Genomic DNA, 27,949 nt, shown 5'->3' with positions numbered 1-27,949 from the left:
TCCCCTCCCCTCTCCCCCTCTCCCCCTCTCTCCCTCTCCCCCTCTCTCCCCTCTCTCCCCCTCTCTCCCTCTCTCCCCCTCTCCCTCCCCCCCCCCCCCTCTCCCCCTCTCTCCCCCTCTCTCCCCCCCCTCCCCCCCTCTCCCCCTCCCCCTCTCCCTCTCCTCCTCCCCTCCTCTCCCCCCTCCCTCCTCTCCTCCCCATCTCTCTCCCCCCCTCTTTCTCTCTCTCCCTCCCCTCTCTCCCCCCCCCCCCCCTCTCCCCCTCTCCCCCTCTCTCTCTCCCTCCCTCTCTCCCTCTCTCCCCCTCTCTCCCCCTCTCCCCCTCTCCCCCCCCTCTCCCCCTCTCTCTCCCCTCTCTCCCCCCTATCCTCCCTCTCTCTCTCTCTCTCCCCTCTCTCTCCCCTCTCCCCTCTCTCTCCCTCTCTCCCTCCCCCTCTCTCCCTCTCTCTCTCTCTCTCTCTCCCTCCTCTCCCCTCCTCCCCTCTCCCCCTCTCCCTCTCTCTCTCTCCCCTCTCTCTCCCTCTCCCCCCTCTCCCTCCCTCTCTCCCCCTCTCTCCCTCTCTCCCCCTCTCTCTCCCTCTCTCCCCCCCCTCTCCTATCTCAATTCAATTTCAATTAAAAAACTTTATTGGCATGATAAAAAAAAACATTGTTATATTGCCAAAGTACAAAACATGACGTACATACATCTCCCCCCCCCCCTCCCTTGTACTAACCCACAACAACCCAGGGGGGGAGGGGATGGGATGGGGGAGGGGATGGGGATGGGGGAGGGGGGGGGGCTGGGGGGGGGGGCTGGGGGGGAGGGGCTGGGGGGATGGGGGAGGGGCTGGGGGGGGGGGAGGGGGGGGGGGGGCCTGTTCTGGGGCTTCTGGGTGGGGGGGGGGCTGGGGGGGAGGGACCTTGATAGTGGAGGAAGCGGAAAGGGTGTCTGATGGACAGAGAGCGGGTCCAATCAGCGCAAAGAGCCCGCAGCTCCGCACCTTTGACCCGTTGGGGAGGCGGGGCTTGGGAGTGAGAAGCGGAAACGATCTTCGGAAACAAGGAAGGTGAGAATTGGGCTGGAGGAGAGAGAGAGAGAGAGAGAAGAGGGGGAGAGAGCGAGGGAAAATGAGGAGAAGTAGGGTGAGGGAATGAGGAATGGTGAGGGGGGGGAGAAGGAAAGATGAGAAGGGGGTAGGATGGAAGAGAGAGAGATGAGGAGAGAGAGATAGGATGGAGAGAGAGAGAGAGGGAGAGAGAGATGGAGGGAGAGAAGGTGGGAGAGAGAGATGGAGGGAGAGAAGGTGGGAGAGAGAGAAGGTGGGAGGGAGAGACGGGGGAAGAAGAGATACATGGAGGGAGGAAGACAAAGAAAGAGAAGGGGAGACAGAGGAGGAGAGAGTGCGATGGAGAGAAGGGGGGAGCGAGAGAGGGATTGAGTGAAGAAGAGAGATGGGAGGGATGAAAGAAAGGAGATTGATGGAATGGAAAGTGAGAGAGGCACGGAGGGAAGAAGAGTGAGAGGGAAATTCAGAAGGAAGTGGAGTAAGAGTGAGGGTGAAGGGGCGTAAGTGAGAGGAATAGAGTTAAGGGGAGGGGGGGTTGAGGAAAGTGAGAGGGGTTAGAGAAAAGTGGAGAGGGGCAGAAGGGGAGAGGGCGAAGAGATTGAGAGAGACCTAGAGAAGCAAGAGAGATGTGGGTGCTGAGAGAAGGGGGGGAATGGGAGGGTGAGAAGGGGAGGCAAGGTGACATGGAATGGAAGATCGGGGAACAGGGAACAAGGGGGTCAGAGGGATGGGAGAGCGAGGGGGGCACAGGGAATGGGAGAGGTTGGGATGGAAGGAAGGGGCGATATGTGTAGGGGAGAGGCAGTGAGCTTCAGAAAAGTGGAGATAGAGGAAGGAGTGAAGAATAGAGGAGAGGGGTGAGACTGAGGGGGGGGAGGATAGATGACAGAGAAACGGATAGATAGAGAAAGGAGAGAAATAAATGGAGAGAAGAGGAAATGGCACAGAAGATAGGATAGAGGGAAGGAGGGATATAGATGAAGTAGAAAGGGAGTTCAGGACAAAGGGACAAAGGTAGGAAGAGAGAGATATGGAGTGATGGAATGCCAGAGATGGATAGATGGAGGGCTGGAGACAGGGAGAGTGCGAGAGAGGTTGGGAGACAGGGAGAGTGAGAGAGAGGTTGGAAGGCAGAGTAGGATGAGAGAGAGGGAGGGAGGTGGAGTTTACATGGATGGTTGGGGAGTGGAAGAGATGCGAGCTGCGGTCGGGAGAATGAGGGAGAGAGATTGTGGGTTAGTGAGTGTGAAAGATAAAGTTGAGAGACGTGGGAGGAGGGTGAGATGTTCAAGTTCATGTTCAAGTGGGTTTATTGTCATGTGTCCCTGATAGGACAATGAAATTCTTGCTTTGCTTCAGCACACAGAACATAGTAGGCATTGCCTACAAAACAGATCAATGTGTCCATATATTATAATATAAATAAAGATGGATGGACATTTTGCGTGGGGAACCAGACGTGGATGGGAGAGTAGGGAGGGAGGGAGTGGATGGATGGAGGACGTGAGTTGATACCGGGCAGATATAGGAGAAACATGACCATGGAGAGAGAGAGAGATCTGGTTGATTTTTCACTTGCAGCTGTTGATTGAGGATGGACGAGATGAGCTGGGGATCGCGGGGAGCCGCCGGGGATACACATGTGCCGAGCCAGGGGAACAAGTGCAACGACCCCCTGCTGAAGGCTTCGATCCTGGCGAGCGGTGATGACCTCGAGAGCACCGGCAGTGACACGGACGAGGACGATTCCAATGGCCCCCCGTCTCTAGAAGATGTCGGAGTGTCAGAGGAGCCACAGGTCCCGGGCGAGGATCAGCAAGGTTCAGAACCCAACACCAGCGAGGTCAGTGAAGAGTCCCAGAGCGCAGCAGCAGACCCGGACAGTTCCAACAAACCAGATGAAGAATGGCTGCAGGTCCTTGGTATGGGTCACCTGTCCTTTTAATTTTTTTTAATAATATTTTTATTAGAAGCATATACATATTGTAATTTAAGGATAAGGGGGAAGTCTTTTAGGACCGAGATGAGAAAAACATTTTTCACACAGAGAGTGGTGAATCTCTGGAATTATCAGCCACAGAAGGTAGTTGACGCCACAGTTCATTGGCTATATTTAAGAGGGAATTAGATGTGGCCCTTGTGACTAAAGGGATCAGGGGGTATGGAGAGAAGGCAGGTACAGGATACTGAGTTGGATGGTCAGCCATGATCATATTGAATGGCGGTGCAGGCTCGAATGGCCGAATGGCCTACTGCACCTATTTTCTATGTTTCTATGTAATCAAAACACAACTTGTTTATCAATTACATATTGTTAATAGCTGGGGTCCTCATTTATCAATTACATATTAACACAGCTTCTATTTATTATTTTTTTTAAATTTTTTTATATAGATAGAAAGAAGGGGGGGGGGGGGGGAGAAAGAGAAGAAAAAATAGAATAAATGACCAATAATACAATTTTGGAGATAGGTCCGTAGATTATAAAATGTGACTCTTCATCCAATCCTGGGTTAAAGTTTCAGTCAAATTTCCATGCTGGACCAATTTACCCTTTCAGAAAATCAATAAATGGAGACCATATTCTCGCAAACAATTCTGGTTTGTCAATTAAGGCAAGTCTAATTTTTTCCAAGTGTGAGGTCTCAGACATCTCCATAATCCACATTTTAATTTGTTGGGTTTTTTCCAAATTTTTAATATTCTTTTTTTCCTTCACCTGTCCTTAACACTTAATCCTCCACCCATCTGGCCTGTCTGAAGTGTTGAAGTTGTGCTGCCTCTGCCTTGTCTGTAGGGCTGATAAGACAGCACAACAATAAAGACTGGATAGACTTGGCTTGTACTCGCTGGAATTTAGAAGATTGAGGGGGGATCTTATAGAAACGTACAAAATTCTTAAGGGGTTGAACAGGCTAGATGCAGGAAGATTGTTCCCGATGTTGGGGAAGTCCAGAACAAGGGGTCACAGTTTAAGGATAAGGGGGAAATCTTTTAGGACCGAGATGAGAAAAAAATTTTTCACACAGAGAGTGGTGAATCTGTGGAATTCTCTGCCACAGAAGGTAGTTGAGGCCACAGTTCATTGGCTATATTTAAGAGGGAGTTAGATGTGGCCGTTGTGGCTAAAGGGATCAGGGGGAGTTGGACGATCTGCCATGGTCATATTGAATGGCGGTGCAGGCTCGAAGGGCCAAATGGCCTACTCCTGCACCTATTTTCTATGTTTCTAACATTGTCAGAAATATTTTCTCGAACTGAGGCTGGTTCTCTTGGTGTGCGTGTGTTTGAAGGAACTGCAGACGCTGGCTTAACCGAAGAGAGACACAAAAAGCTGGAGTAACTCGGTGAGACGGGTAGCATCTCTGGAGTGAAGGGACGGGGTGACGTTTCGGGTTGAGATGCTTCTTCAGAGTCTAAAGAAGGGTCTCGACCCGAAATGTCACCCATTCCCTCTCTCCAGAGTTGCTGCCTATCCCGGTGTTTCTGTTGGGTTTTATTCACAGAATAACCACAAAGTTTACTGTTAACATTTTATAGATCAGTCTATGTTTCTATCTATCTAAAGATCTATCTTTCCCTTTTAACCCCATTCTCCTGCCTTCTCACCATAAAACCCTGGCACCCATATTAGTCAAGAATCTATCGATCTCAGCCTTAAAAATACACATTCTTGGCCTCCACAGCCTCTGTGGCATATTAATCAATTCAAAACAATTTAACACACAGCATTTAGTATTGTTAAGTTGCAAGCACAAATATGAACCTATAGTTATTTTTTAAAAAACCCTTTATTTTTGAAAACCCTGTGGTGAAACATAACTTTATTATTGCGAGTCTGAAACAGTGGTGCAGCTGGTAGTGCTGCTGCCTCACAGCACCAGGGACCCGAGTTCCATCCCGACCTCGGGTGCTGACTGCATGGAGTTTGCACGTTCTTCTCTGTGACTGCGTGGTTTTCCTCCAGGTGCTCCGGTTTCCTTCCGCATCCCAAAGAGGTGCAGGTTTATAGATTTATTATCCTCTGTAAATTGTGTGTAGGGTTTGCGGATGCATAAGTGGGTAACATAGAACGAGTGTGAACGGGTGAGCGATGGTCGGTGTGGGCCGAAGGGCCTGTGTTTCTGTGCTTTATCTCTAAACTCAGTGAGACGGGCAGCATCTCTGCCTCTGGATTTAAGAGTGAGCTAGATAGAGCTCTAGGAGCTGGTGGAGTCAAGGGATATGGGGAGAAGGCAGGCACGGGTTATTGATGTGGGACGATCAGCCATGATAGAAACATAGAAATGCAGGAGTAGGCCATTCGGCCCTTCGAGCCTGCACCGCCATTCAATATGATCTGATCATCCAACTCAGTATCCCGTACCTGCCTTCTATGTACCCTCTGATCCCCTTGGCCACAAGGGCCACATCTAAGGGGTATAGCCAATGAACTGGCCTCAACTACCCTCTGTGGCAGAGAGAGATTCACCACTCTGTGTGAAAAAAGTTCTCCTCATCTCATGATCACAATGAATGGCCTCCTCCTGCACCTATTTTCTATGTTTCTAAACTAAACAGAGGGGTTATAAGAGAAAGAGAAAAATAATTTGGAGAGATGTTGGCCTGTTTCTATGCTGTATCTCTAAACTTAACTGTCTAGCTCCCCCCCCCCCCCCCCCGCCTTTCCCCATTAACACAATTTATAACTTCATGTTATATGAGCAGAATTAGGCCATTCGGCCCATCAAGTCTACTCCGCAGTTGTTTGTATAATGTGATTTGCTAGCACACGAGGTTTCTTAGGAGCGCAATTGCCATGTCGTAGCAGAACTACCTGTATGTTAACCCTGGCATTGAGTGCCCTGAGACTATCTGACACAAGGACATCACAGCTGTATCCCATCATGCGGCAATGTGTAAGCAGTCACAAGGAGAGTCTGCAAAAGAAGATGGGCAGCTTAGACAATGTGCCAAAGGGGAAATTTCTGCCATTTAATATGTAAAATTGATAAACCTTCTCTTTAAATAACAAGAAACTAGGAAAAGTTTGCGTGTAAAGAGGTAGTGGGATGGCTGGTCTTTGAAACACTAAATCAATATGCAAGGTGGAGCAGCGGTGGAACGACTGCCTTCGAGTGCCAGAGACCCACCTTCACTGTGCTGTCTGTACGGAGTTTGTACGTTCTCTCTGTGACCATGTGGGTTTTCCCCGGGTGCTCCAGTTTCTTCCCACGCTCCAAAGACGTGCAGGTTTGTAGGTTAATTGGCTTCTGCAAATTGCCCCTAGTGCGTGGGATAGTGCTAGCGTACAGGGTGATTGCTGGGTGGCGCGGACTCGATGGGCCGAAGGGCCTGTTACCCTGCTGTATCTCTTAAGGAAAATGTAGGATTATTCAGCAATTCAGACAGCTAATGATGTTCTGCTCTTCTCTTGCAAAGAGGACGGGTGCAGGAGGAGGGAAGCATGCTAAGATTGTACTGGATGTGCATGCATCGAGGAAGCGTGTGTTGGGTCACAAGTCATAAGGTCACAATCGTGGCTGATCTATCTCTCCCTCCTGATCCCATTCCCCTGCCTTCTCCCCATAACCCCTGAGACCCGCACTAATCAAGATTCTATCTAACTGCCTTAACAAATATCCACTGACTTGGCCTCCACAGCCTTCTGGGGCAAAGGATTCCACAGATTCACCACCCTCTGACTAAAGAAATGCCTCCTCATCTCCTTCCTAAAAGAATATCCATTAATTCTAAGGCTATGACCTCTTGTCCTAGACTCTCCCATTAGTGGAAACATAGTCGGGTTCACACAGAGGAAATTAAACAGGGCCTGAAGGGATATAAAGCAAGCAGGAAAGAACTCGGGGGACAATTGGGGATTAAAGGGGCCACACAAATATCTTTAGTCGGTTGCATTAAAGGAAATCCCATGACTTTTCATACGTACGTACATTAAAAACAACAGGCAAAGGAGTAGGGCCACTCGGGGATAAAGAAGGGAGTTCACGCTTGGAGTCAGAGGATGCAGACGAGCTACTCAACATGTTATTTGCACCTGTTTTCACCAAGGAGAAGGGGGAGGAGGACCGTGAGATCAGTGTGGGGAATAATAATGAGCTCTTGTAGACCTTTTGGACATTCAAGGGTATTTGTGGATAGGGGGATAAACTGGAAAAGTGGACAAAAGGCAAGTAGATTAATCCTGGAAGGCAGGTTCAAAGAGGCACAGACATGACCTCCTCTGTATACAAAGTGCTCGAGTAACTCAGCAGGTCAGGCAGCACTTCTGGAGAAATAGGACGGGTGACATTTTGGGTCGGGAGCCTTCTTCAGACTGACCCGAACCGTCACCTATCCTTTTCCTCCACAGATGCTGCCTGACCCACTGAGTTACTCCAGCACTTTGTGTCCATATTCAGTATATTCCAGCATCTGCAGTTCCTTTCCACACATTTGTTCCTCTATTATGCTTTAAACCCACTATGTCTTGCAGCATGGGTGAGTCAGGCAATTGATAGACAATAGGTACAGGAGTAGGCCATTTGGCCCTTCGAGCCTGCACCGCCATTCAATGTGATCATGGCTGATCATCCCAAATAGTCCCAAATAGTACCCCATTCCTGCCCTCTCCCCATATCCCCTGACTTCACTATTTTTAAGTGCCCTATCTAGCTCTCTCTTGAAAGAATCCAGAGAACCTGAGGCAGAGAATTCCACAGACTCATCACTCTCTGTAGAAAAAAAAGTGTTTCCTCGTCTCCGTTCTAAATGGCTTACCCCTTATTCTTAATCCCTGCAGGGAACGAACTGCTGAGAAAGAAAGTCCTGATAGCGGGTCAGAACGAGGAGCCCAGACCACAGAAATGTCAGAATGTGACCGTGCGGCTGAAGATGTCACTGGAGGATGGGAGCGAGGTAGAGGAAGACCCTTCCCTCACCTTCACTGTGGGGGATGGGGACGTTATCCAGGTTGGTGCTGGTAAGCAGTTGGTACCTTTGTGCCTTTGCAAGGTGCAGGTTGCGCGAGGAACTTTCTTCAGCGTGTGTCTCCATCTCTCCGCAGGCCGTGGATCTTTGCATCCAGCTGATGGACCCGGGGGAGACAGCGTTAATCATCTCCGATGCCAAGTATGCCTTTGGCTGTCTGGGCAGGTAGGTAGGTGCTGACTGACAGCCTCTCAGTAAAGCCGAGCCTTTGAAAGCAATGGCATTTTTCCAGTGCCTCTTCACCTCCATTTCTTTTTAAATTAGGTTTAACTTCAGCCCACCGAGTCCGCGCCGATCAGCAATCACCCCTTACATTAGCACTATCCTACACCCTTGGGGACAATTTATAATTCATACCGAAGCCAATTAATCTATAATTGGCCTTTATAACAAGAGGAATCGAATATACAGTAGGAGCAAAGAGGTCCTTCTGCAGTTGTACAGAGCCCTAGTGAGACCACACCTAGAGTGTTGTGTGCAGTTTTGGCCCCCTAATTTGAGGAAGGACATTCTTGCTACTGAGGGAGTGCAGCGTAGGTTCTATCTACCATAACCATATATAACCATATAACAATTACAGCACGGAAACAGGCCATCTCGGCCCTACAAGTCAGTGCCGAACAACTTTGTTTCCCTTAGTCCCACCTGCCTGCACTCATACCATAACCCTCCATTCCCTTCTCATCCATATGCCTATCCAATTTATTTTTAAATGATACCAACGAACCTGCCTCCACCACTTCCACTGGAAGCTCATTCCACACCGCTGCCACTCTCTGAGTAAAGAAGTTCCCCCTCATGTTACCCCTAAACTTCTGTCCCTTAATTCTGAAGTCATGTCCTCTTGTTTGAATCTTCCCTATTCTCAAAGGGAAAAGCTGATCCACATCAACTCTGCCTATCCCTCTCATCATTTTAAAGACTTCTATCAAGTCCCCCCTTAACCTTCTGTGCTACCAGAAATGTAACTGGACCAGCCGAATGACCAGCTGCCCAGAGAATGGGTATCCTGACGTTTAACTCTCTGTTCTAAGGACACCAGTAGTACAGTGACACCACCAACTGCAGTTTCCTCTCAATCACATACTGCCATTTACTCAAGACATATATACAGGTCCACCACCGTTTTTCTGGCCCCCTTGGTTCCAGAACCTTTCTGGATTATCCGTTTTGGCAGACCAACAGAACCGGGGTCTCTGGCGCTGTCGGGCAGCAACTCTACTGCTGCGCCACCGTCCCGTCCCCCTTCAAAGGGACCTTCATCAAGACCGGTGGTGTGAAGGTTGTGCAGCCCTTTTTACCGTGCCCTCTCTCTCACCCCCCTCTCCTGACAGCACCCGGCCCTGCGTGCCCTCCAATGCCACCGTGCACATCGAGATCCAGCTTCTCTCAGTGAAGGACGGGCCGGACATCGAACTCCTGTCGGGCAAGGAGCGCCTGCTGCAGGCCAACATGAAGAGAGAGCGAGGGAACACCTACTTTCTCCGGAGCGAGTACGTCTTCGCAATCAGCTCGTACGACATTGCTCTCAATATTGTAAACTCCAACTCCAAAGGTATGTGGAGGTATATTCTGACCAGTGACGGTAGCCCGGTCACTTATCAGTGAGACCAAGGTTTTAGATTCCTTCTGTAACCAGTTCTCCCTCATTTTTTTATAACCAGTATAACTCATAACTCAATAACCCACTCTCAACACTCATAAGTGATAGGAGCAGAATTAGGCCAAAAGGCCCGTGAAGTCTGCTCCGCAATAGTGGCTGCTCTATCGCTCCCTTCCTAACCCCATTCTCCTGCCTTCTCCCCATAACCCCCGACACCCTTACTAATCAAGAGTCTTATCTATAAAAATATCCATTGACTTGGCCTCCACAGCCTTCTGTGGCAAAGATTTCGACAATTTACCAAGCTCTGACTAATGAATATAACTGATGAATGAGTTTGAATGGCGGTGAATGAGTTATAGCTGATAATTCTCAACACTCATAACTCTCAAAACTCATTCTGTAACCAGTTTTCCCTTTTTAATACTTTAATCGGAACACCTTTGACCAAAATTAATAACTGGCGATTGATTATTGGTATTGGCCTTTTGCAAAGTCTTTTTTTCGCTTTCTATCCTTTACAAAACTATTTTCACAATTCTTCGTGTCATCAGCAAACTTGAATTGAATATTACTTTTGTTGTTGCCGCCCTCTGGTTTGTTGCTCTCGGGGCCCTTTACTCATAGTCAGTTTGACCCCCTCATTATCACCACGCGGATCTATTGGACTTTGACCCGGCCACATTTGGAGTGTTGCGTGCAGTTTCGGTCGCCCTGTTACAGGACGGAGACGAGGAAACAATTTTTCTCACAGAGAGTGGTGAGTCTGTGGAATTCTCTGCCTCAGAGGGCGGTGGAGGCGGGTTCTCTGGATGCTTTCAAGAGAAAGCTAGATAGGGCTCTTAAAGATAGCGGAATCAGGGGATATGGGGAGAAGGCAGGAACGGGGTACTGATTGGGGATGATCAGCCATGATCACATTGAATGGCGGTGCTGGCTCGAAGGGCCGAATGGCCGACGCCTGCACCTATTGCCTATTGTCTACAGGAGGGATGTGGAAGCTTTGGTGTGGGCACAGAGGAGGTTTACCAGAACGCTGCCCTATTAGCAGGTTTCAGAAACAAGGGGGAGGTTGGAGAACTTGAATAGTTTTCTCTGGATTGTCGGAGGTTGAGGGGGAAGACTTAATGGAAGTGCATAAAATGATGAGAGGAACACATAGGGTGGATAATCGGAACATTTTTCCCAGGGTGGAAATGACCAACATGAGAGGGCATCACCACAGGATGAGAGGGGGAAGGTTTAATAGAGATGTGCGGGGCAAGTTTTCCTTTACACAGAGGGTGGAGGAGACTTGGAACGTGTTGCCCAGGGGCGGTGGTGTAAGCAGATACATGTTTTATCATTAATATCTTATTATTATTAATGTTTAGTGTTTTCTGAGTCATTCGTAACTGTCACTGTATGTCATGTGGTTACTTGTGGGCGGAGCACCAAAGCAAATTTCTTGTATGTGAATACTTGGCCAATAAACGTACTTCCTGACATTCTTCTTTTGTGTCCATCATTTATGTTTCAAATGTTGGGCCAGGCGCTTGCACAGTGGACAACCTTTTTGTTTGCCACCATTAGATCATCCAGGCAGCATTGTTCACCAAGAAGTGGGCATCTTAGTTGGTGTGGCATGGATTGTACAGATGTTCCACATTCACATTCTGTGTCCGCCGCATCTGCACAGCCCCGTTTGTTCAGATTGGTCTTGTATCGGCCAATCCCGGCACAAAGCCTATTGAGGGACTTCCAGGTCTTCCAGTCACCCCTGTGACCAGGTGGCATCTGTTCCTTGGTTGTGATCATCTGTTCCTTGGTGGTGGCTTTTCACTGCATTTCTTTTCCTACAAGGCTAGCCTGGTTGCTTGAGGAGACTGTGACAGCGGGCTGGACTGTGTGGAGGAAGCTCTTCAAGTCTACCCAACCTTGAAGAGCGGGGCTGGAAACTGGAAGTGTCCAGAGCTATTTCTGCTACCACTATCAGCAGCAGACACATTAGTAGCATTTAAGAGGTTTTGGGTCGGAGCATGGAAGTGCGGGGATCATGTACAGGCAGATGAGATCGTAGTTTGGCATCATGTTCGGCACCAACATTGTGGGCCGAGTGGCCTGCTCCCGTCCTGTACTGTTCTATGTTCCATGTATTCCCAGGCCACTTTTGCATTCTGCTGGAAACAATCTCCTTTCTCACCGTTTGATTGTGCTTCTACTCACAGGTCCCCCTCGCGCATGTACTCTGATGCTTTGTGTTTCACCTTGCAGTTGAATTTTCGCTGGAGGAAGAGCAGGAGTTATCGGATGTGAAGGTGAAGTGCCTAAATAACCTGGCTGCGGCCCAGTTGAAGCTGGAACATTTCGAGGCTGCACTTAAATCCTCAAATGCAGCCCTCAAGCACCAACCCAACAACATCAAGGCACTCTTTAGAAAAGGGAAGGTAAGCTCAGATCCACTGGTGGCTAGCTTCAATATTCCAACCTTTCTGAAATTAATCTTTCTTTATAACATTCTGTATACATTTTTAACTGCTTTATTACCTCCAGATTTTTTTAATGGTAAGTCCGCATTAACCAACCTGATCTCCCAGTGGCTCAGCACTTCAACTCCCCCTCCCATTCCGACTCTGACCTCTCTGTCCTGGGCCTCCCCCATGGCCAGAGTGAGCACCACCGGAAATTGGAGGAGCAGCACCTCATATTCCGCTTGGACAGTCTGCACCCTAGTGGCATAAACATTGAATTCGCCAATTTCCGGTAGCCTTTGCTGTCTCCTCCCCTTCTCAGCTCTCCCTCGGCCCTCGGGCTCCTCCTCTTCCTTTTTCCTTTCTTCTCCCCACCCCCTCCCCCCCCACCCTCACCCTACATCAGTCTGAAGAAGGTTTCAGCCCGAACCGTTGCCTATTTCCTTCGCTCCATAGATGCTGCTGCACCTGTTGAATTTCTCCAGTACTTTTGTCTACCCAAATAAATTTGTTTTGTTTAGTGATACAGCATGGAAACAGGCCCTTCGGCCCACCGAGTCCATGCCGACCAGTGATAACCCCGTACATTAAATCTACCCACACTAGGGGCAATTTTTAAATTTATTTTTTACACAACTTGCCAAAGTCAATTAACCTACAAACCTGCACGTCTTTAGGACGTGGGAGGAAAACGGAGCACCCGACAGAGCTGCCGCCTTACAGCGCCACAGACCCTGGATCGATCCCGACTACGGGTGTGTAGGTTAATTGGCTTCTGTAAATTGTAAATTGCCCCTAGTGTGTAAGATAGTGCTAGTGTACAGGGTGATCACAAGGGTGTAAACAGTCCCTTCGGCCCATCGAATCCGGCACGGATTCGGTGGGCCGAAGGGACTGTTTACACCCATGTATCTCTCAAAGTCTATAAAGTCTAACTCAAACCGTCTTATGAGATGGGAATAACTGTCCATTTTCAGTTAAATAGAAAATAGGTGCAGGAATCAGGCCATTCGGCCCTTCGAGCCAGCACCGCCATTCATTGTGACCACGGCTGATCGTCCCCCACCAATAACCCGTGCCTGCCTTCTCCCCATATCCCTCGACTCCACTAGCCCCCTAGAGCTCCTCTATCTAACTCTCTCTTAAATCCATCCAGTGATTTGGCCTCCACTGCCCTCTGGGGGCAGGGAATTCCACAAATTCCACACAACTCTCTGGGTGGAAAATGTTGTGAGCGGACATACCCTGACCCCATCATGGCTTGTTTCTCCGTTGTCAGGTTCTGACGTTGCAGGGCGAGTACACAGAAGCGATACCAGTCCTGAAACAAGCGGCAAGACTCGAGCCATCGAATAAGGTGAGCGGATAAGGCAACAGAATATGAGCAGGCATAATCTGGCTCATTCATCGGGAGCTATGGGCACAATTCTAAACACTCTTACGATGCTTAACACGCATGGCTCTGCGCGCATGCCCACATTTAGTTTGTGTGTTTTTGCATTTTACCCGTGTGCGATTGAAGTGTATTTTGGATTTGTGCTCTGATATACAAGTGGGTGTGAATTAGATTCTCGTGCTTCGAGTGCCTATTATATGTTGCGTCATTGCATTTTCATATTCATAGAAACATCGAAAATAGGTGCAGGAGAGGCCAGTCGGCCCTTCGAGCCAGCACCGCCATTCATTGTGATCATGGCTGATCGTCCCCTATCAATAACCCGTGCCTGCCTTCTCCCCATATCCCTTGACAATCCACTAGCCCCGAGAGCTCTACCTAACTCTCTCTTAAATCCATCCAGTGACTTGGCCTCCACTGCCCTCTGTGGCAGGGAATTCCATAAATTCACAACTCTCTGGGTGAAAAAGTTTTTTCTCACCTCAGTCTTAAATGACCTCCCCTTGATTCTAAGACTGTGTGGCCCCTGGTTCTGGACTCGCCCAACATTGGGAACATTTTTCCTGCAATTGGGGTTTTTTGTAGTATCGTAGAAAGTTTATGACGCAGGAGCTCATTCGAACCATTGTGTACCTACCAGCCACAACCCGGCTTAATCCAACCTTTCAAGCACAAGATATGTAGGCCTGGAGATGAGACTGTAGAGATACAGCGTGGAAACAGGCCCTTCGGCCCACCGAGTCCGCGCCGACACTACGCAAAGACCATTTAACCTACAAACCTGCCCGTCTTTTGGGTGTGGGAGGAAACCGGAGCACCCAGAGAAAACCCACGCGGTTACGGGGAGAACGTGCAAACTCTGTGCAGACAGCACCTGCGGTCAGGATCGAACAACACTCCAAAGACGTACATGTTTATAGGTTAATTGGCTTCAGTATGAATTATAAATTGTTCCGATTGTGTAGGGTAGGGTTAGTGTACGAGTGTAGTGTGGTGTCGATGGTCGACTTGGTGGGCCGAATCTATGTTCTGCATCAAGTCTACTCCGCCATTCGATCATGGCTGATCTATCTTTCCCTCTCAACCCCATTCTCCTGCCTTCTCCCCATAACCCCAGACACCTGTACTAATCAAAATCTGTCAATCTCCACCTTGCAAAATATCCATTGCCTTGGCCTCCAGTCTTTTGTGGCAATGAATTCCAGTTTCACCACCCTCTGACAAAATAAATTCCTTCTCATCTACCTAAAGGCATGATATTTTATTCTGAGGTTATGGCCTGTGGTCCTAGCCTCTCCCACTAGTGTAAGTAAGTTTATTGGCCACGTATTCACATACAAGGAATTTGCCTTGGTGCTCCGCCCACAAGTAACAACATGACATACAGTGACGGTTATGAATGACTCAGAAAACACGAAACATTAATAATAATAAAACCCAGAGAAAACCTAGTGGAAACATCCTCTCCCCCTCCACTCTATCCCGGCGTTTCACTATCCCTGTATAGCTGGGTCACCCGTGGGTCTTGGTTCTGGCCTCACTCACCGTGGGGTTGTCCCCGTTCCACAAAGATGTCCTGGGTATATGTTGGACGAGGTCACGTCCTTGTGTAGTGCTGCTGCTGATTGCCTTGTGCGTGTTTGAGATCTGCTAACGGCTGCCGCTGCTGTGCAGGCGATTCTGGTCGAACTCTCCCAGCTACTGAGGAAGCAATCCGAGCAGCGGACTGTGGAGCAGGCAATGTACCGGAAGATGCTCGGAGATATGGCTATTCCCCCCGTCTCCTCGCCATCGCGATTCTCATGGGTACGTGAACTAAAGTCTTTGTTGTTTACTATTTCCTTTCACTCCGGGTGCAAGCCGTTCATACTACACGGCTCATGTGGCTTCATGGCTAAAGGGATCAGGGGGTAGGGAGAGAAGGCAGGTATGGAATAATGATTTGGATGATCAGCCATGATCATATTGAATGGCGGTGCAAGCTCGAAGGGCCGAATGGCCTATTCCTGCACCTATTTTCTATGTTTCTATACAGATACTCAAGGGTAAGGAAAGTAAACGGAGCATGACTAGATAGAGACAGTGTAGAGGGAGCTGTGCGCTATCTAATCCATGTCTTTGCTCTATCTAATCCATGTCTTTGCTCTATCTAACCCATGCTCGTCTCAGCTGGGAGATTTGAAGGGATAGTGTGGAGGGATCTTTACAGTCATACAGCATGGAAGCAGGCCCGACTTGCCCACACCGGCTAAAATGTCCCATCTGCCTCTATGTTTGGCCCATTTCCTTCTTAATCTGTCATCCATGTACCTGTCTAAATGTTTCTTAAACATTGCAATAGTCCCTGCTACAGCTACCTCTTCTGGCAGCTTGTTACATACACCCACTGTCCTTTGTGTGAAAAAGCTACCCCGCGGATTCTTTTCACCATCACATTAAACCCGTGGCCCCTGGTCCTCGATTCACCTACTCTGGGCAAGAGACTCTGTGTGTCCTCTCATGATTTTATACACCTCTATAAGATCACCCCTCATCCTCTTGCGCTCCAAGGAATAGAGTCCCAGCCTGCTCAACGTCTCCCTACAGCTCAGGCCCTTGAGTCCAGGCAACATGCTCGTACCCTTTCTAACTTCATAAATTCAAGAATGAGGCCATTCAATCATGGCGGATCTATCTTTCCCTCTCAACCCCATTCTCCCCATAACCCCTTACACATGTACGGATCAAAAATCTGTCAACCTGCGCCTTAAAAATACCCATCGACTTGGCCTCCACAGCTGTCTGTGAATGAATTCGACAGATTCACCACCCTTGATAGAACATGGTGCCCAGAACTGAACACAGTACTCCTAAAATACAGCCTCACCAGCACCTTGTATAACTGCAGCATAACCTCCCAATATTTCACTCTGCATCCACACCTGAGGGATCGAGGTGTGTCGGAAGGAACTGCAGATGCTGGTTTACACCATAGATAGGCATAAAATGCCAGAGTAACCCAGCGGGACAGGCAGCATCTCTGGAGAGAAGGAATGGGTCACGTTTCGGGTGGAGAAACACTACTTCCTACTCTGAAGTCTGAAGAAGGGTCTCGACCCAAAACGCCACCCATTCCTTCTCTCCAGAGATGCTGCCTGTCCCGCTGAGTTACTCTGGCATTTTATGCCTATCCTGAGGGGTCACGCTGTTGGAGGGAAGTGATGGTGTGAGAGTGTGTAAGAGAGAACTGCAGGTGCTGGTTTAAATCGACGGTAGACTCGGAATGCTGGAGTAACTCAGCGGGGTGAGGCAGCATCTCTGGAGAGAAGGAATGGGCGACGTCTCGGGTCTCGACCCTTTCGTCAGGCTGATGGGTCTGTTGTTCTTTGTCTACGGTTGCAGAATATCCCGTGGAAGTGGCTGTTTGGGGCGACCGTGGTCGCGGTTGGCGGCGTGGCCGTGTCCGTCATTGTCGCCGCAAGAACCTAACGCACTACAGCGCGGGGCCAGGCATCCCATAGCGGGACGGGTCCACGACAAAAACTCGAACAGTGCTGAATTAACTCCCTTCCCCAGAACACTCTGAGCCTCACACTGTGTCAGGTATTGTACATAATGTTATTGGGACTCCAGCCACCTCTTGCCCTTGACATCCTTGTGGAGAAAGGAAGCATGTAGTGATCGATAGCTCCATATTATAATACACTGATTAGATTTAATTTATTTCTTCGGGGTGGCTTAGAGCTAGCTAGCTACCTGTTGAGTGAAATTTATGCAAAATGTTTATATAATTCTAATAAAATGTTTATATTGAATTCGATGTGAGTGCGTGTTGCTGTGGAAAGTTATGGGGAAGGAGATAGGAATCACACGGACAATCAATGTGGAGAAACTCAGCGGGGTGAGGCAGCATCTATGGAGCGAAGGAAATAGGCGTCGCCTATTTCCTTCGCTCCATAGATGCTGCCTCGCCCGCTGAGTTTCTCCAGCGTTTTTGTCTACCTTCGATTGTCCAGCATCAGCAGTTCCTTCTTAAACATCCATGTGGAGAGGACACTTTCGAGAGCGACGGGGGGTAGGCCCAGCAGCAGCCTGGGTCTCGCCTAGATCAGGAGCCGCTCCAGTGCATCCAGCACGTGGACCGGGCTTTTTGTAGCTGTGGCAGCGAAATCTGGTGACTCGTGCATGTCTGATATATGCACGGGGTATCTCACTGGCGTGCACACGTGACAATATGGAAGCCACCGGTAGAGCTACTGCCTTACAGCGCCAGAGACCCGGGTTTGATCCTGCCTACGGATGCTTGTGTGTACAGAGTTTGTACATTCTCCCCGTGACCTGCGTGGGTTTTCTCCGAGATCTCCGGTTTCCTCTCACACAGGTTTGCAGGTTAATTGGGTTGGTATAAATGTAAATTGTCCCGTGTGTGTGTGTGTGTGTTAGTCTTAGTGTGCGGGGGATAGCTAATCGGTGTGGACTCAGTATGCCGAAGGGCCTGTTTCCGCACTGTATCTCTAAACTAAACAGCTTTCCATAGACTTATGCCCCTGTCCCACTTAGGAAACCTGAACGGAAACCTCTGGAGACTTTGCGCCCCTCCCAAGGTTTCCGTGCGGCTCCCAAAGGTTCCCGGAGGTTTTTGTCAGTCTCCCTACCACCTCCGGGAACCGCACGGAAACCTTGGGTGGGGCGCAAAGTCTCCAGAGGTTTCCGTTCAGGTTTCCTAAGTGGGACAGGGGCATAAACCCCTCGGGCAAAAGAGTTCTTGACTAATTTAAGCCCCAGTGTTGTATGTGAGATACTGAGCATCAGTCCCAGCCCGACTGTGTCGTGTTCATTTCAACGTGACAAGTAAAAATACAAAGGAGAACATTTATTTATATAAAAACGGTACTTTTACACAGATGGGAGAAAATAGTTTCAGGTGGACAAAGGCAAGGAGACTGACCTTCTCAACATACCAGGCGTGGGGGGGGGGGGGTAAACGTACTTACAGAGCAAGGTGTGTAAGGGAAGGTCACTCAGGCACTTGAACCTCCCTGGTCATTCACTCAGTCTCCTGTTGGTCACTCTCACCCACAGCCAACGCTCGCTCATTCACTCTTCACATTCACTTCCCACTCTCTTTCGCACTTGGTCCCGAGCCGTCACTGCACCCCCTCGGTCGCGGGTGGGGGGTGAAGCCGAGGGGGGGTGGGGGGTAGTTTACAGCAGCTCCGCGAGGTAAGTGTGTAAATGGAGACGATCCGTGGCCTCCTTCCGCCAGGTGGAGAGAACGTTACAGGGCAGGGCCGTCGCCCCCGTGGGGCAGGTCGGCCAGAGGGTCGGAGAACCTCCTCTGGACCTTGGCCGGGGAGGGTTTGGTCTCGTTGGGGTGGCCGCCGGCTTTGGATTGGCGCAAGATGTCCTGCACGGCCACGTACATGGAGTGGATGTTGTCGGAGCGCTGGGAGGGCAGGTTGCGACGCCGCATGGTGACGGGCTGCGGGTGGGACTGGCCGTCTGCGCCCGCAGTGGGGCCGGCACCACCCACCGCGCTGACAATGCCGGGGGGCAGCTTGATGTTCCGCGTGGGCAGCAGGGGCGTCCGCCGCGGCAGCCTGATGCTGGCCAGCATGGAGAAGGCGCGGCGCTGCGCCACGGGCGGGCATGTCGGCGCCACCGCGGGTTCAGCCGGGGTGCCCACGGGCTCCGGGACGGCAGGCCTCGCCTCGCCTCGTCCTGTGAACTGGAACACCGCCGAACCTGCGGGGAGAAAGGTTCACCCGTCACACCGGCTCTGCAGCCCGTCCCATCCCGTCCCACGTGCAGCCCGAGATGCGCATTGCCCAACGCCCCTGCAGCATCGAACGGCTGGCGGACAAGCTGGCAACATCAAGATGCTGCTGAAACCAGGCCACTCTATGCTCGCTGGTCCCATTAGCAGATCTACAATCATACATTAGAATCCTTCCACTCTATTAAATCTCTATTTCAGCAGCAGCAGCATTTCTTGCACTGACTATCCGACGCCTTCAATCTCTGTACAAGCACAAAATGCCGGAGTAACTCAGAGGGTCAGAACCCGAAAAACGTCAACCATCCTCCTTTTTCTTCCGAGATGCTGCCTGACCCGCTGAGTTACTCCAGCACTTTTGTGTCCTTCTTCGCAATAAACCAGCATCTGCAGTTCCTTCCTACACTTCAAACTTGGATTTATTGTACTTTATTTTGCACTAGACAGTTATAGAGGGCACAAAGGTGTTCAAAGTAGGGAACGTTAGCATCAGGTGCAGAGGTTTAAAAATGTATAATTTCCAGATTCAGGGGCAGATTCTTCCCATCTGTTATCAGGCAACTGAACCATCTATCAACTACTAGAGAGTGGGCCTGATCTCCCATCGACTTAATTGAAGACCCCCAGACTATCGTCCGACTGTCCTAGTCAGCATGGATTTGCGAAGGGGAAATCATCTTCTGGAATTTTTTGAGGATGTAACTAGGAAAATGGACAAGGGAGAGGCAGTGGATGTAGTGTACCTGGACTTTCAGAAAGCATTTGATAAGGTTCCACATAGGAGATTAGTGGGCAAAATTAGAGCACATGGTATTGGGGGTAGGGTACTGACATGGATAGAACATTGGTTGGCAGACAGGAAACAAAGAGTAGGGATTAACGGATCCCTTTCAGAATGGCAGGCAGTGACTAGTGGGGTACCGCAAGGCTCGGTGCTGGGACCGCAGCTATTTACAATATACATCAATGATTTAGATAAAGGCATTCAAAGTAACATTAGCTAATTTGCAGATGACACAAAGCTAGGTGTGAACTGTGAGGGGGATGCAGGGTGACTTGGACAGGATGGTTGAGTGGGCAGATGCATGACAGATACTGTATAATGTGGATAAATGTGAGGTTATCCACCTTGGTGGCAAAAACAGGAAGGTAGATTATTATCTGAATGGTGTCAAGTTGGGAAAAGAGGAAATAAAAAGAGATCTGGGGGTCCTTGTTCATCAGTCATTGAAAGTAAGCATGCAAGTAGAGCAGGCAGTGAAGAAAGCTAATGGTATGTTAAGCCCTCATAACAAGAGGAGTTAAGTATAGGAGCAAAGAGTCGTACAGGGTCCTGGTGAGACCACACCTGGACTATTGTGTGATGTTTTGGTCTCCAAATTTGAGGAAGGACATTCTTGCTATTGAGGGAGTGCAGCGTAGGTTCACAAGGTTAATTCCCGGGATGGCGGGACTGTCATATGCTGAGAGAATGGAGCGGCTGGGCTTGTGCACTCTGAAATTTAGAAGGATGAGAGGGTATCTCATTGAAACATATAAGATTATTAATGGATTGGACACGCTAGAGGCAGGAAACATGTTCCCGATGTTAGGCGAGTCCAGAACCAGGGGCCACAGTTTAAGAATAAGAGTTAGGCCATTTAGAACAGAGATGAGGAAAAAAAATTTCACTCGGAGAGTTGTGAATCTGTGGAATTCTCTGTCTCAGAAGGCAGTGGAGGCCAATTCTCTGGATGCTTTCAAGCGAGAGTTAGGTAGACCTCTTAAAGATAGCGGAGTCAGGGGATATGGGGAGAAAGCAGGAACGGGGTACATTTGTGGATGATCAGCCATGATCACAGTGAGTGGCGGTGCTGGCTAGAAGGGCTGAATGGCCTACTCCTACATCTATTGTCTATATGTTTTATCGAACGTTATTGGACTTCATCTTTCACTAACCGTTATTCCCTTGATCATGTATCTCCGTTATTCCCTTGATCACTGTGGACGGCTTGATTATAGACAAGTGTAGTAGTCTTATTCACTGACTGGAATAGCATGCAACAAGAATGAAGCTTTCCACTGTACCTCGGTACATGTGACAATAATGAACTAAAGGGAGCCTGAGAGAAAAGAAACCCAGAAGTACACAAGATGGCAACCTACTTTTTACTGACCTCCGGGCTCCGCTTGCCCTGGCCGATCGTAGAGAAGGCTCTCCATACTCAGGGAAGCCTCAGAATCCAGGTTTTCCTCATCGGAGCCTCTCTGCTCCAACTGTGGGAGTGCAAGTGTCAGCTGATCCCTGCGGACGGGAAAAGATATGGTCATCACCTCGCGAGAACTCAGTGAGCCCTGGCACGCACCCACCACTTGACCATCTTGACGCGCAAATGAGTCATAGAAACATATAAAATGGGTGCAGGAGGAGGCCATTCGGCCCTACGAGCCAGCACCGCCATCCCTTGTGATCATGGCTGATCTTCCCCCTATCAATAACCCGTGCCTGTCTTCTCCCCATATCCCTTGACTCCACTGGCCCCTAGAGCTCTATCTAATGCCCCTGTCCCACTTAGGAAACCTGAACGGAAACCTCTGGAGACTTTGCGCCCCACCCAAGGTTTCCGTGCGGTTCCCGGAGGTTTTTGTCAGTCTCCCTACCTGCTTCCACTACCTGCAACCACCTGCAACCTCCGGGAACTGCACGGAAACCTTGGGTGGGGCGCAAAGTCTCCAGAGGTTTCCGTTCAGGTTTCCTAAGTGGGACAGGGGCATTAATACTCTCTGTGGCAGGGAATTCCATAAATTGACAACTCTCTGGGTGAAAAAGATTTTTTCTCACCTCTGTCTTAAATGACCTCCCCTTTATTCTAAGACTGTGGCCCCTGGTTCTGGACGGCCCAACATTGGGAACATTTTTCCTGCATCTAGCTTGTCCAGTCCTTTTATAATTTTATATGTTTCTATAAGATCCCCCCCCCCCTCATCCTTCTAAACTCCAGCGAATACAAGCCTAGTCTTTTCAATCTTTCCTCATATGACAGTCCCGCCATCCCAGGGATCAATCTGGAGTCCACATCAGCAAAGGCACCATTTGCTGTCCAGGGAGTTAATGGCATGACATTAAGGGGATCAGGGGTTATGGGGGGAAAAGGCAGGAGAATGGGGTTGAGAGGTAAAGATTGATCACCCATGATTGAATGGCGGAGTTGACTCAATGTGGAGATAGGAACTGCAGATGCTGGTTTAAACTAAAGATGAGACACAAAATGCTGGAGTAACTCAGCGGGACAGGCAGCATCTTTGGAGAGAAGGAATGGGCGATATTTTGGGTTGAGACTCGATGGGCCGAATGGCCTAATCCTGCTCCTAGAACCTGTAAACTTGTGAGCTTACATTGGGTAAGGAGAGGATTGAGGGAGGAAGGCTGGTGCTTCTCCCAATGATCCCTGCCCGGCGATTTTAATGCCCCCCCTCCTCCCGACCCTCCCTCCAGACAGAATCGAAGAGGGAGATAGTCCCCCCCACACTGACCTCTCCTCCTTTATCGACTGGATCTGCTCAATCAGGATTTCCTCCTCGTGTTCCATGTCGGTATCGGACGGTTCATCCTCCTCCAGGTTCACCAGGGGTGGAGGCTTCTCAACGACCTTTGGGGATCGAGGCACCTTGCTCTAAAATGGAGGAGGGAAGATGATGATCACCTTGGTGGACTGGTTCCATCCGACATTTGGACCAAACGGATCACGGTTAGGGTGACGACTGCAGGGGTGGGATGTTAAAAGGGGGGGAGAAAAATCAGCCAGTGATCCACCTGACCAGGTGGCTCCGTGGTGGTGGGGGGAGAGGACACATACACATGGGGCGTAACTGTGGCAACTCCCAGGGGCGAAACACCTTTGTAATACTCACTTCTAGTGTGGAAGGTCTACAAAATTGCATGGTAATGGGGTTGGATCAATGTGGAACAATGTGATGTGGTTCAACTTCTCACTATCCCAGAGGTGCCCAACTGCAGGCATTTAGGATGAAGCTCACTCAACTAACATTTGCTGAGGAGTGGATGAGGGTGCGATCGGATCTGAAGAGATACAGCGCGGCAACAGGCCCTTCGGCCCACCGGGTCCGTACCACCCCCTACACCACCACTATCCTGCACCCCAGGGGCAATCTACGCAAGCCTGTTAACCTACAAAACCTGCATCGTCTTTGGAGCGTGGGAGGAAACCGGAGCTTCCTGGAGAAAACCCACGCAGGACACAGGGGAGAACGTTCACACTGCGTACAGACAGCACCCGTGGCCAGGATTGAACCAGGGTCTCTGGCACGGTGAGGCAGCAACTCTACCGCTGTGCCACTGTGCTACTGTATGTAGGTGGGGGAAGCCTCTGGCTCCTCTTCAATGGAATTTTGAAGCATGTTGCCCTTCCCCACCCCCCACCCCCCTTCAGATTTTACAGCTGAAATCGAGACCATCTGTGGACAATGAATGAGTCACATGTTGAGGCCCCAGTTACTCCCAGAGGGAATGAATGCATGAATTTAGATTTTATTACTAGACTTCAGTACAGTGAGATGCTTTGTTTAACATGCACCCGAGGCAGTACGTACACGTCGCCACCTGTTGGTTCCGACCAAGCATGGCAACGCCAGGCGGACGGGAGTTGCAGAGGAAAAGGTGGGTGGGGGTGGGGGGCACTTGAGTAGGTAGACCAATGCTGGCTGTGCCAGGCGCGTGGCCATGCGATGGCGAAGGCACTCAGGGAGGCGGCATGCATGCACTGCATGCACTGCAGTGGGTGGAGGTTGGTCAGTGAAGGCGGGGGGGAATGTGATGCATGCAACAAGTGCAAGATGAGAGCACACATGCAGAGAGGAAGGTCATCCAAACTAGCCCAGTACCTACCAGTACCCCGTCATGCGGAGCAGAAACCCCGACGTCAAGAGGCCACAGCTGGAGAACAAGGGCAAGAGTGAGGGAGAGGAGTAGGAAATGAAGAGAAAAAACCCCCCCAAAAAAATCACCAAAAACCGTCCCAAATAGGGACAGCAGATGCAGAAATGTCAGCGGAGCAAACCTTCCATCCGTGTCCGAGCCCAGGTCCCACAGCAGGGCTGGGATAGTTTGGGAGCAGATTATTTAAAAAGGTTGCATGGTCAACTCTGTGACTCTTAGACAATAGACAATAGGTGCAGGAGTAGGCCATTTGGCCCTTCGAGCCAGCACTGCCATTCAATGTGATCATGGCTGATCATCCCCAATCAGTACCCCGTTCCTGCCTTCTCCCCATATTTCCTGACTCCGCTTTTTTTAAGAGCCCTATCTAGCTCTCTCTTGAAAGCATCCAGAGAACCTGCATCCACCGCCCTCTGAGGCAGAGAATGCCACAGACTCACCGCTCTCTGTGAGGAAAAGTGTTTCCTCGTCTCCGTTCTAAATGACTTACTCCTTAATTCTGCATTCCACTCCAGAGCACAATCCTACCCCAGACTGCTGTCAGTTAGGTAGACACAAAGCGCTGGAGTAACTCAGCGGGTCAGGTCAGGCAGCATCTCTGGAGAAAAAGGATGGGCGACGTTTCGGGTCAGATGGAAGAAGGGTCCCGACCCGAAACGACACGCGTCCTTCTTCTCCAGAGATGCAGCCTGACCCGCTGAGTTACTCCAGCGCTTTGTGTCGATCTTTGGTATAAACCAGCATCTGCAGTTCCTTTCTACACACCATACTGTCAGCTATTGGCCTCATTATGGGGAGAAGGCAAGAGAATGGGATTGAGAGGGAAAGATACAGATAGATCAGCCATGGTTGAATGGCAGAGAAGGCTTGATGGGCCGAATGGCCTTATTCTGCTCCTAGAACTTATGATCAGCTCTGGAAGTCTTCCTTGACCCGCTCTGATCTCACTTCCACTCCAAATGTGACATTCCTTCACAACTTCAAAAATCAAAAAATAATGGGGAAATCAGCAGAGGGACCGAATGGCCTCTGAATGGCATCACATAGACCTGGGGGCTGAATGGTTTTCTATTTTCCAAAACCTTTGTTATTGTTATTGTTCTACCTAGCGCCAACTCGGTGATCGATTTGCTCAGTCCGCCTCGGCCTAGGTGATCTCCCGGTTGCCAATTCCCTGGTACATTCCAACCGACTTTTCTGTCCTGGCCCACCTCCTTTGCCAGAGTGAACCCAAATGTAAATTGGAGGAAAAGCACCTCATATTTTGCTTGTTTTAAGAAGGAACTTGGTTAAGAAGCACCTCATATTTCGCTTGGGCAGCTTACAAGCCTTATTGATTTCTCAAGATTCAAATATCGCTTGAACTTCAAGCATCCCCCCCTCCCTCTGTCCCTCACCCATCCTAGTCGTCGTACTAGTTTCACTGTCGCCCTGTTGAGTTCCACTATCTCATTATCAACAATCACACAGCCAACAACAGACCATTGTGGGCTCCACATTTCCTTGATTATCGTAGCCTTTTGCATATCTTCCATTCATTTGCCCCAAGTAGCGTCTATATCTCCCCTCGTTCTGAAGAAGGATCTCGACCGGAAACGTCACCTGCTGCTTTACTCCAGGGACTGAGCTGCCTGAGCCGCTGAGTTAACTCAGCACTTTGTGAGGGTCTTTGTTGTTGTGCGTTGAGCAACTTACGCGGAGGAGAGAGAGGCGCCGGACGGCAAGCTGCTCCGCCGTCTCCAGTTGGGTGATTTCAGCCATTTTCATTTTGTATTTCCGCATCTGCTCATTAATCAGCAACTCCACGCACCTGCAAACGAGCAAGTCAATAAGACCTCAAATACACACACACACACACACAGCGCCGTTCAGAAGGAAACAAGGTTAATTCCCGGGATGGCGGGACTGTCATGTGCTGAGAGAGAATGGAGCAGCTGGGCTTGTACACTCAGGAGTTTAGAAGGATGAGAGGGCATCTCATTGAAACATATAAGATTGCTAAGTGCTTGGACATGCTAGAGGCAGGAAACATGTTCCTGATGTTGGGGGAGTCCAGAACCAGGGGCCACACAGTTTAGGAATAAGGGGTAAGCCGTGTAGAACGGAGATGAGGAAACACTTTTTTCTCACAGAGAGTGGTGAGTCTGTGGAATTCTCTACCTCAGAGGGCGGTGGAGGCAGGTTCACACCCCCTTTCAAGAGAGACTTATTATTATTTCTTCAATCATTTGCGGATGTCGTCAGGGGATATGGGAGAATGCATTTCGTTGTCTCTGATTGTGGATGACTGCCATGATGACATTGAAAATTGAATCTGAATCGAAGGGCCGAAATGAATCTGAGCAGCTGGGCTTGTACACTCTGGAGTTTAGAAGGATGAGAGGGATTCTCATTGAAACATGTAAGATTGCTAAGCGCTTGGACATGCTAGAGGCACTAACACGTTCCTGAAGTTCATGGGGAGTCCAGAACCACCCACCACGCCAGTTTTAAGACCCCCAAGTTCAGTAAGCCCTGTAGCAGCGCAGGAGACAGCGGGAAATTAAGCTGCAAGCCGCACGCCACAGAGATGTGGGAGTGTACCGGAGATCCTGCCTCAGAACCCATGGAGGCCGTTCTCTGGATACTTTCAAGAGACAGCTAGATAGGGCTCTGAATGAAGCGGAGTCAGGGGATATGGGGCAGCAGACAGGAACAGGGGTACTGATTGTGGATGTTAAAGTCAATGTCAATGATCACATGGGCGGCGGTCCCTGGCACAATTTGGGCCGATATGGCCTACTCCTGCTGCTATTGTCTATTGTCTAAGATGGCTTCTTGGAGGGTCACCTATGGTGGCCACTCAGACAATTAGCGCATGAGGTCAAACATGATGGTAGACATTAGGCCATTGCCCATTAAGTCGACTCCACCCACCCACTCACTGATCAATCCCTCCCACCTGACCCCATTCTTCACATTCACATCCACATCGTTTGTGTGAGCAGCGCAGTTGCGGGCGCGGGAAATTAAGCTAAGCAAATTCACGCCACCGAGATGTGGGAGGAAACACCGAGATCCGGGGAGGAAACCCATGGAGAACGTGCAAACTCCACACAGACAGCACCCGAGGTCGTGAATGAACCTGGGTCCCTGCGCAGCGAGGCAGCAGACTGTACCAGAGGCCACTCTTCATGGCCGTTAAAGTAAATGTCAATTGTTGTAATGGGCGGAGGAATCCCAATGTCCAATTTGTACACAATGGCCATCGCCACTAATCTGACATGCGCCGTCACTCCTCCAGGTGTTGGAGGGGGAAGATGAGCATCTTCATCACAACGGTTTAGGCCAATCCCAAAAGCACAACATCGGCGACGGAAGAGTTTCAGACCCCTACGTCTGTGTTTACTGGGGTTCAGTACAATCACCACCTCCATTTACACTCTCCCTCTTACAGTATATAGAAAACTTTACCCGAGTTGCCCAAGCCAGCCTGACACAGTGGAGGATCTGGGCCTGGATATCCTGAATGGATCGCGTCATGGGTAGAAATAGCAAATTCTCACCGCCTGAGCCTCGGCCCTCAAGTCTCACCGCATTTCAATATGGGGAAGATTTTTACTATTCCCCGTAACACTGGGAACAGCTCCCCGAGTTGATTCCCTTACGGAACAAGGAGAGTGAAGACTCACATGGTTGTTTTCGAGACGTCCTCCATGCTCATCAGTGGGTCCACAGCCTTGTCTGTGGCAGAGAATTCCAGGATTCACAACTCCTAGTACGGACAGGTACACAATGGCCAGTGCGTTAGG

At 49.8% G+C, this 27,949-nt stretch overlaps 2 protein-coding genes across 2 annotated transcripts in view; one reads left to right on the top strand and one right to left on the bottom strand.

Moving 5' to 3' along the window:
* The first annotated feature begins 911 nt into the window (after positions 1-911).
* On the top strand, positions 912-17,261 carry fkbp8 (FKBP prolyl isomerase 8). Its single transcript, XM_055658395.1, has 9 exons — positions 912-1,049; positions 2,631-2,971; positions 7,831-8,000; positions 8,095-8,183; positions 9,353-9,573; positions 11,875-12,047; positions 13,351-13,428; positions 15,142-15,273; positions 16,849-17,261. Exons 2-9 carry the CDS (start codon positions 2,644-2,646, stop codon positions 16,933-16,935), a joined length of 1,278 nt encoding a protein of 425 aa, XP_055514370.1. The 5' UTR covers positions 912-1,049; positions 2,631-2,643; the 3' UTR covers positions 16,936-17,261.
* A 1,049-nt stretch (positions 17,262-18,310) lies between these two features.
* The window catches only part of LOC129711044 (unconventional myosin-IXb-like), a 124,091-nt gene continuing 114,452 nt past the window's right edge, over positions 18,311-27,949 (bottom strand). The window contains 7 exon segments of the mRNA XM_055658394.1: positions 18,311-19,191; positions 21,379-21,506; positions 22,736-22,875; positions 24,108-24,155; positions 25,854-25,968; positions 27,830-27,876; positions 27,920-27,949. Coding sequence (XP_055514369.1) covers positions 18,725-19,191; positions 21,379-21,506; positions 22,736-22,875; positions 24,108-24,155; positions 25,854-25,968; positions 27,830-27,876; positions 27,920-27,949 — 975 coding nt within the window. The 3' untranslated portion in view covers positions 18,311-18,724.

Source organism: Leucoraja erinacea, chromosome 29 (assembly GCF_028641065.1).
Source record: "Leucoraja erinacea ecotype New England chromosome 29, Leri_hhj_1, whole genome shotgun sequence".
Lineage (NCBI taxonomy): Eukaryota > Metazoa > Chordata > Chondrichthyes > Rajiformes > Rajidae > Leucoraja > Leucoraja erinaceus.
The sequence above is the reverse complement of the archived record's forward strand: the minus strand, read 5'-3'. Positions and strand labels throughout refer to the sequence as shown.

Bases quoted from the DNA above. Each gene is read 5' to 3' on its own strand.
- fkbp8 (XM_055658395.1), top strand. From the start codon at position 2,644: ATGGACGAGATGAGCTGGGGATCGCGGGGAGCCGCCGGGGATACACAT. The intron at 9,574-11,874 runs GTATGTGGAGGT...TTCACCTTGCAG, and splicing joins TGTAAACTCCAACTCCAAAG to TTGAATTTTCGCTGGAGGAA. The intron at 13,429-15,141 runs GTGAGCGGATAA...GCTGCTGTGCAG, and splicing joins GACTCGAGCCATCGAATAAG to GCGATTCTGGTCGAACTCTC.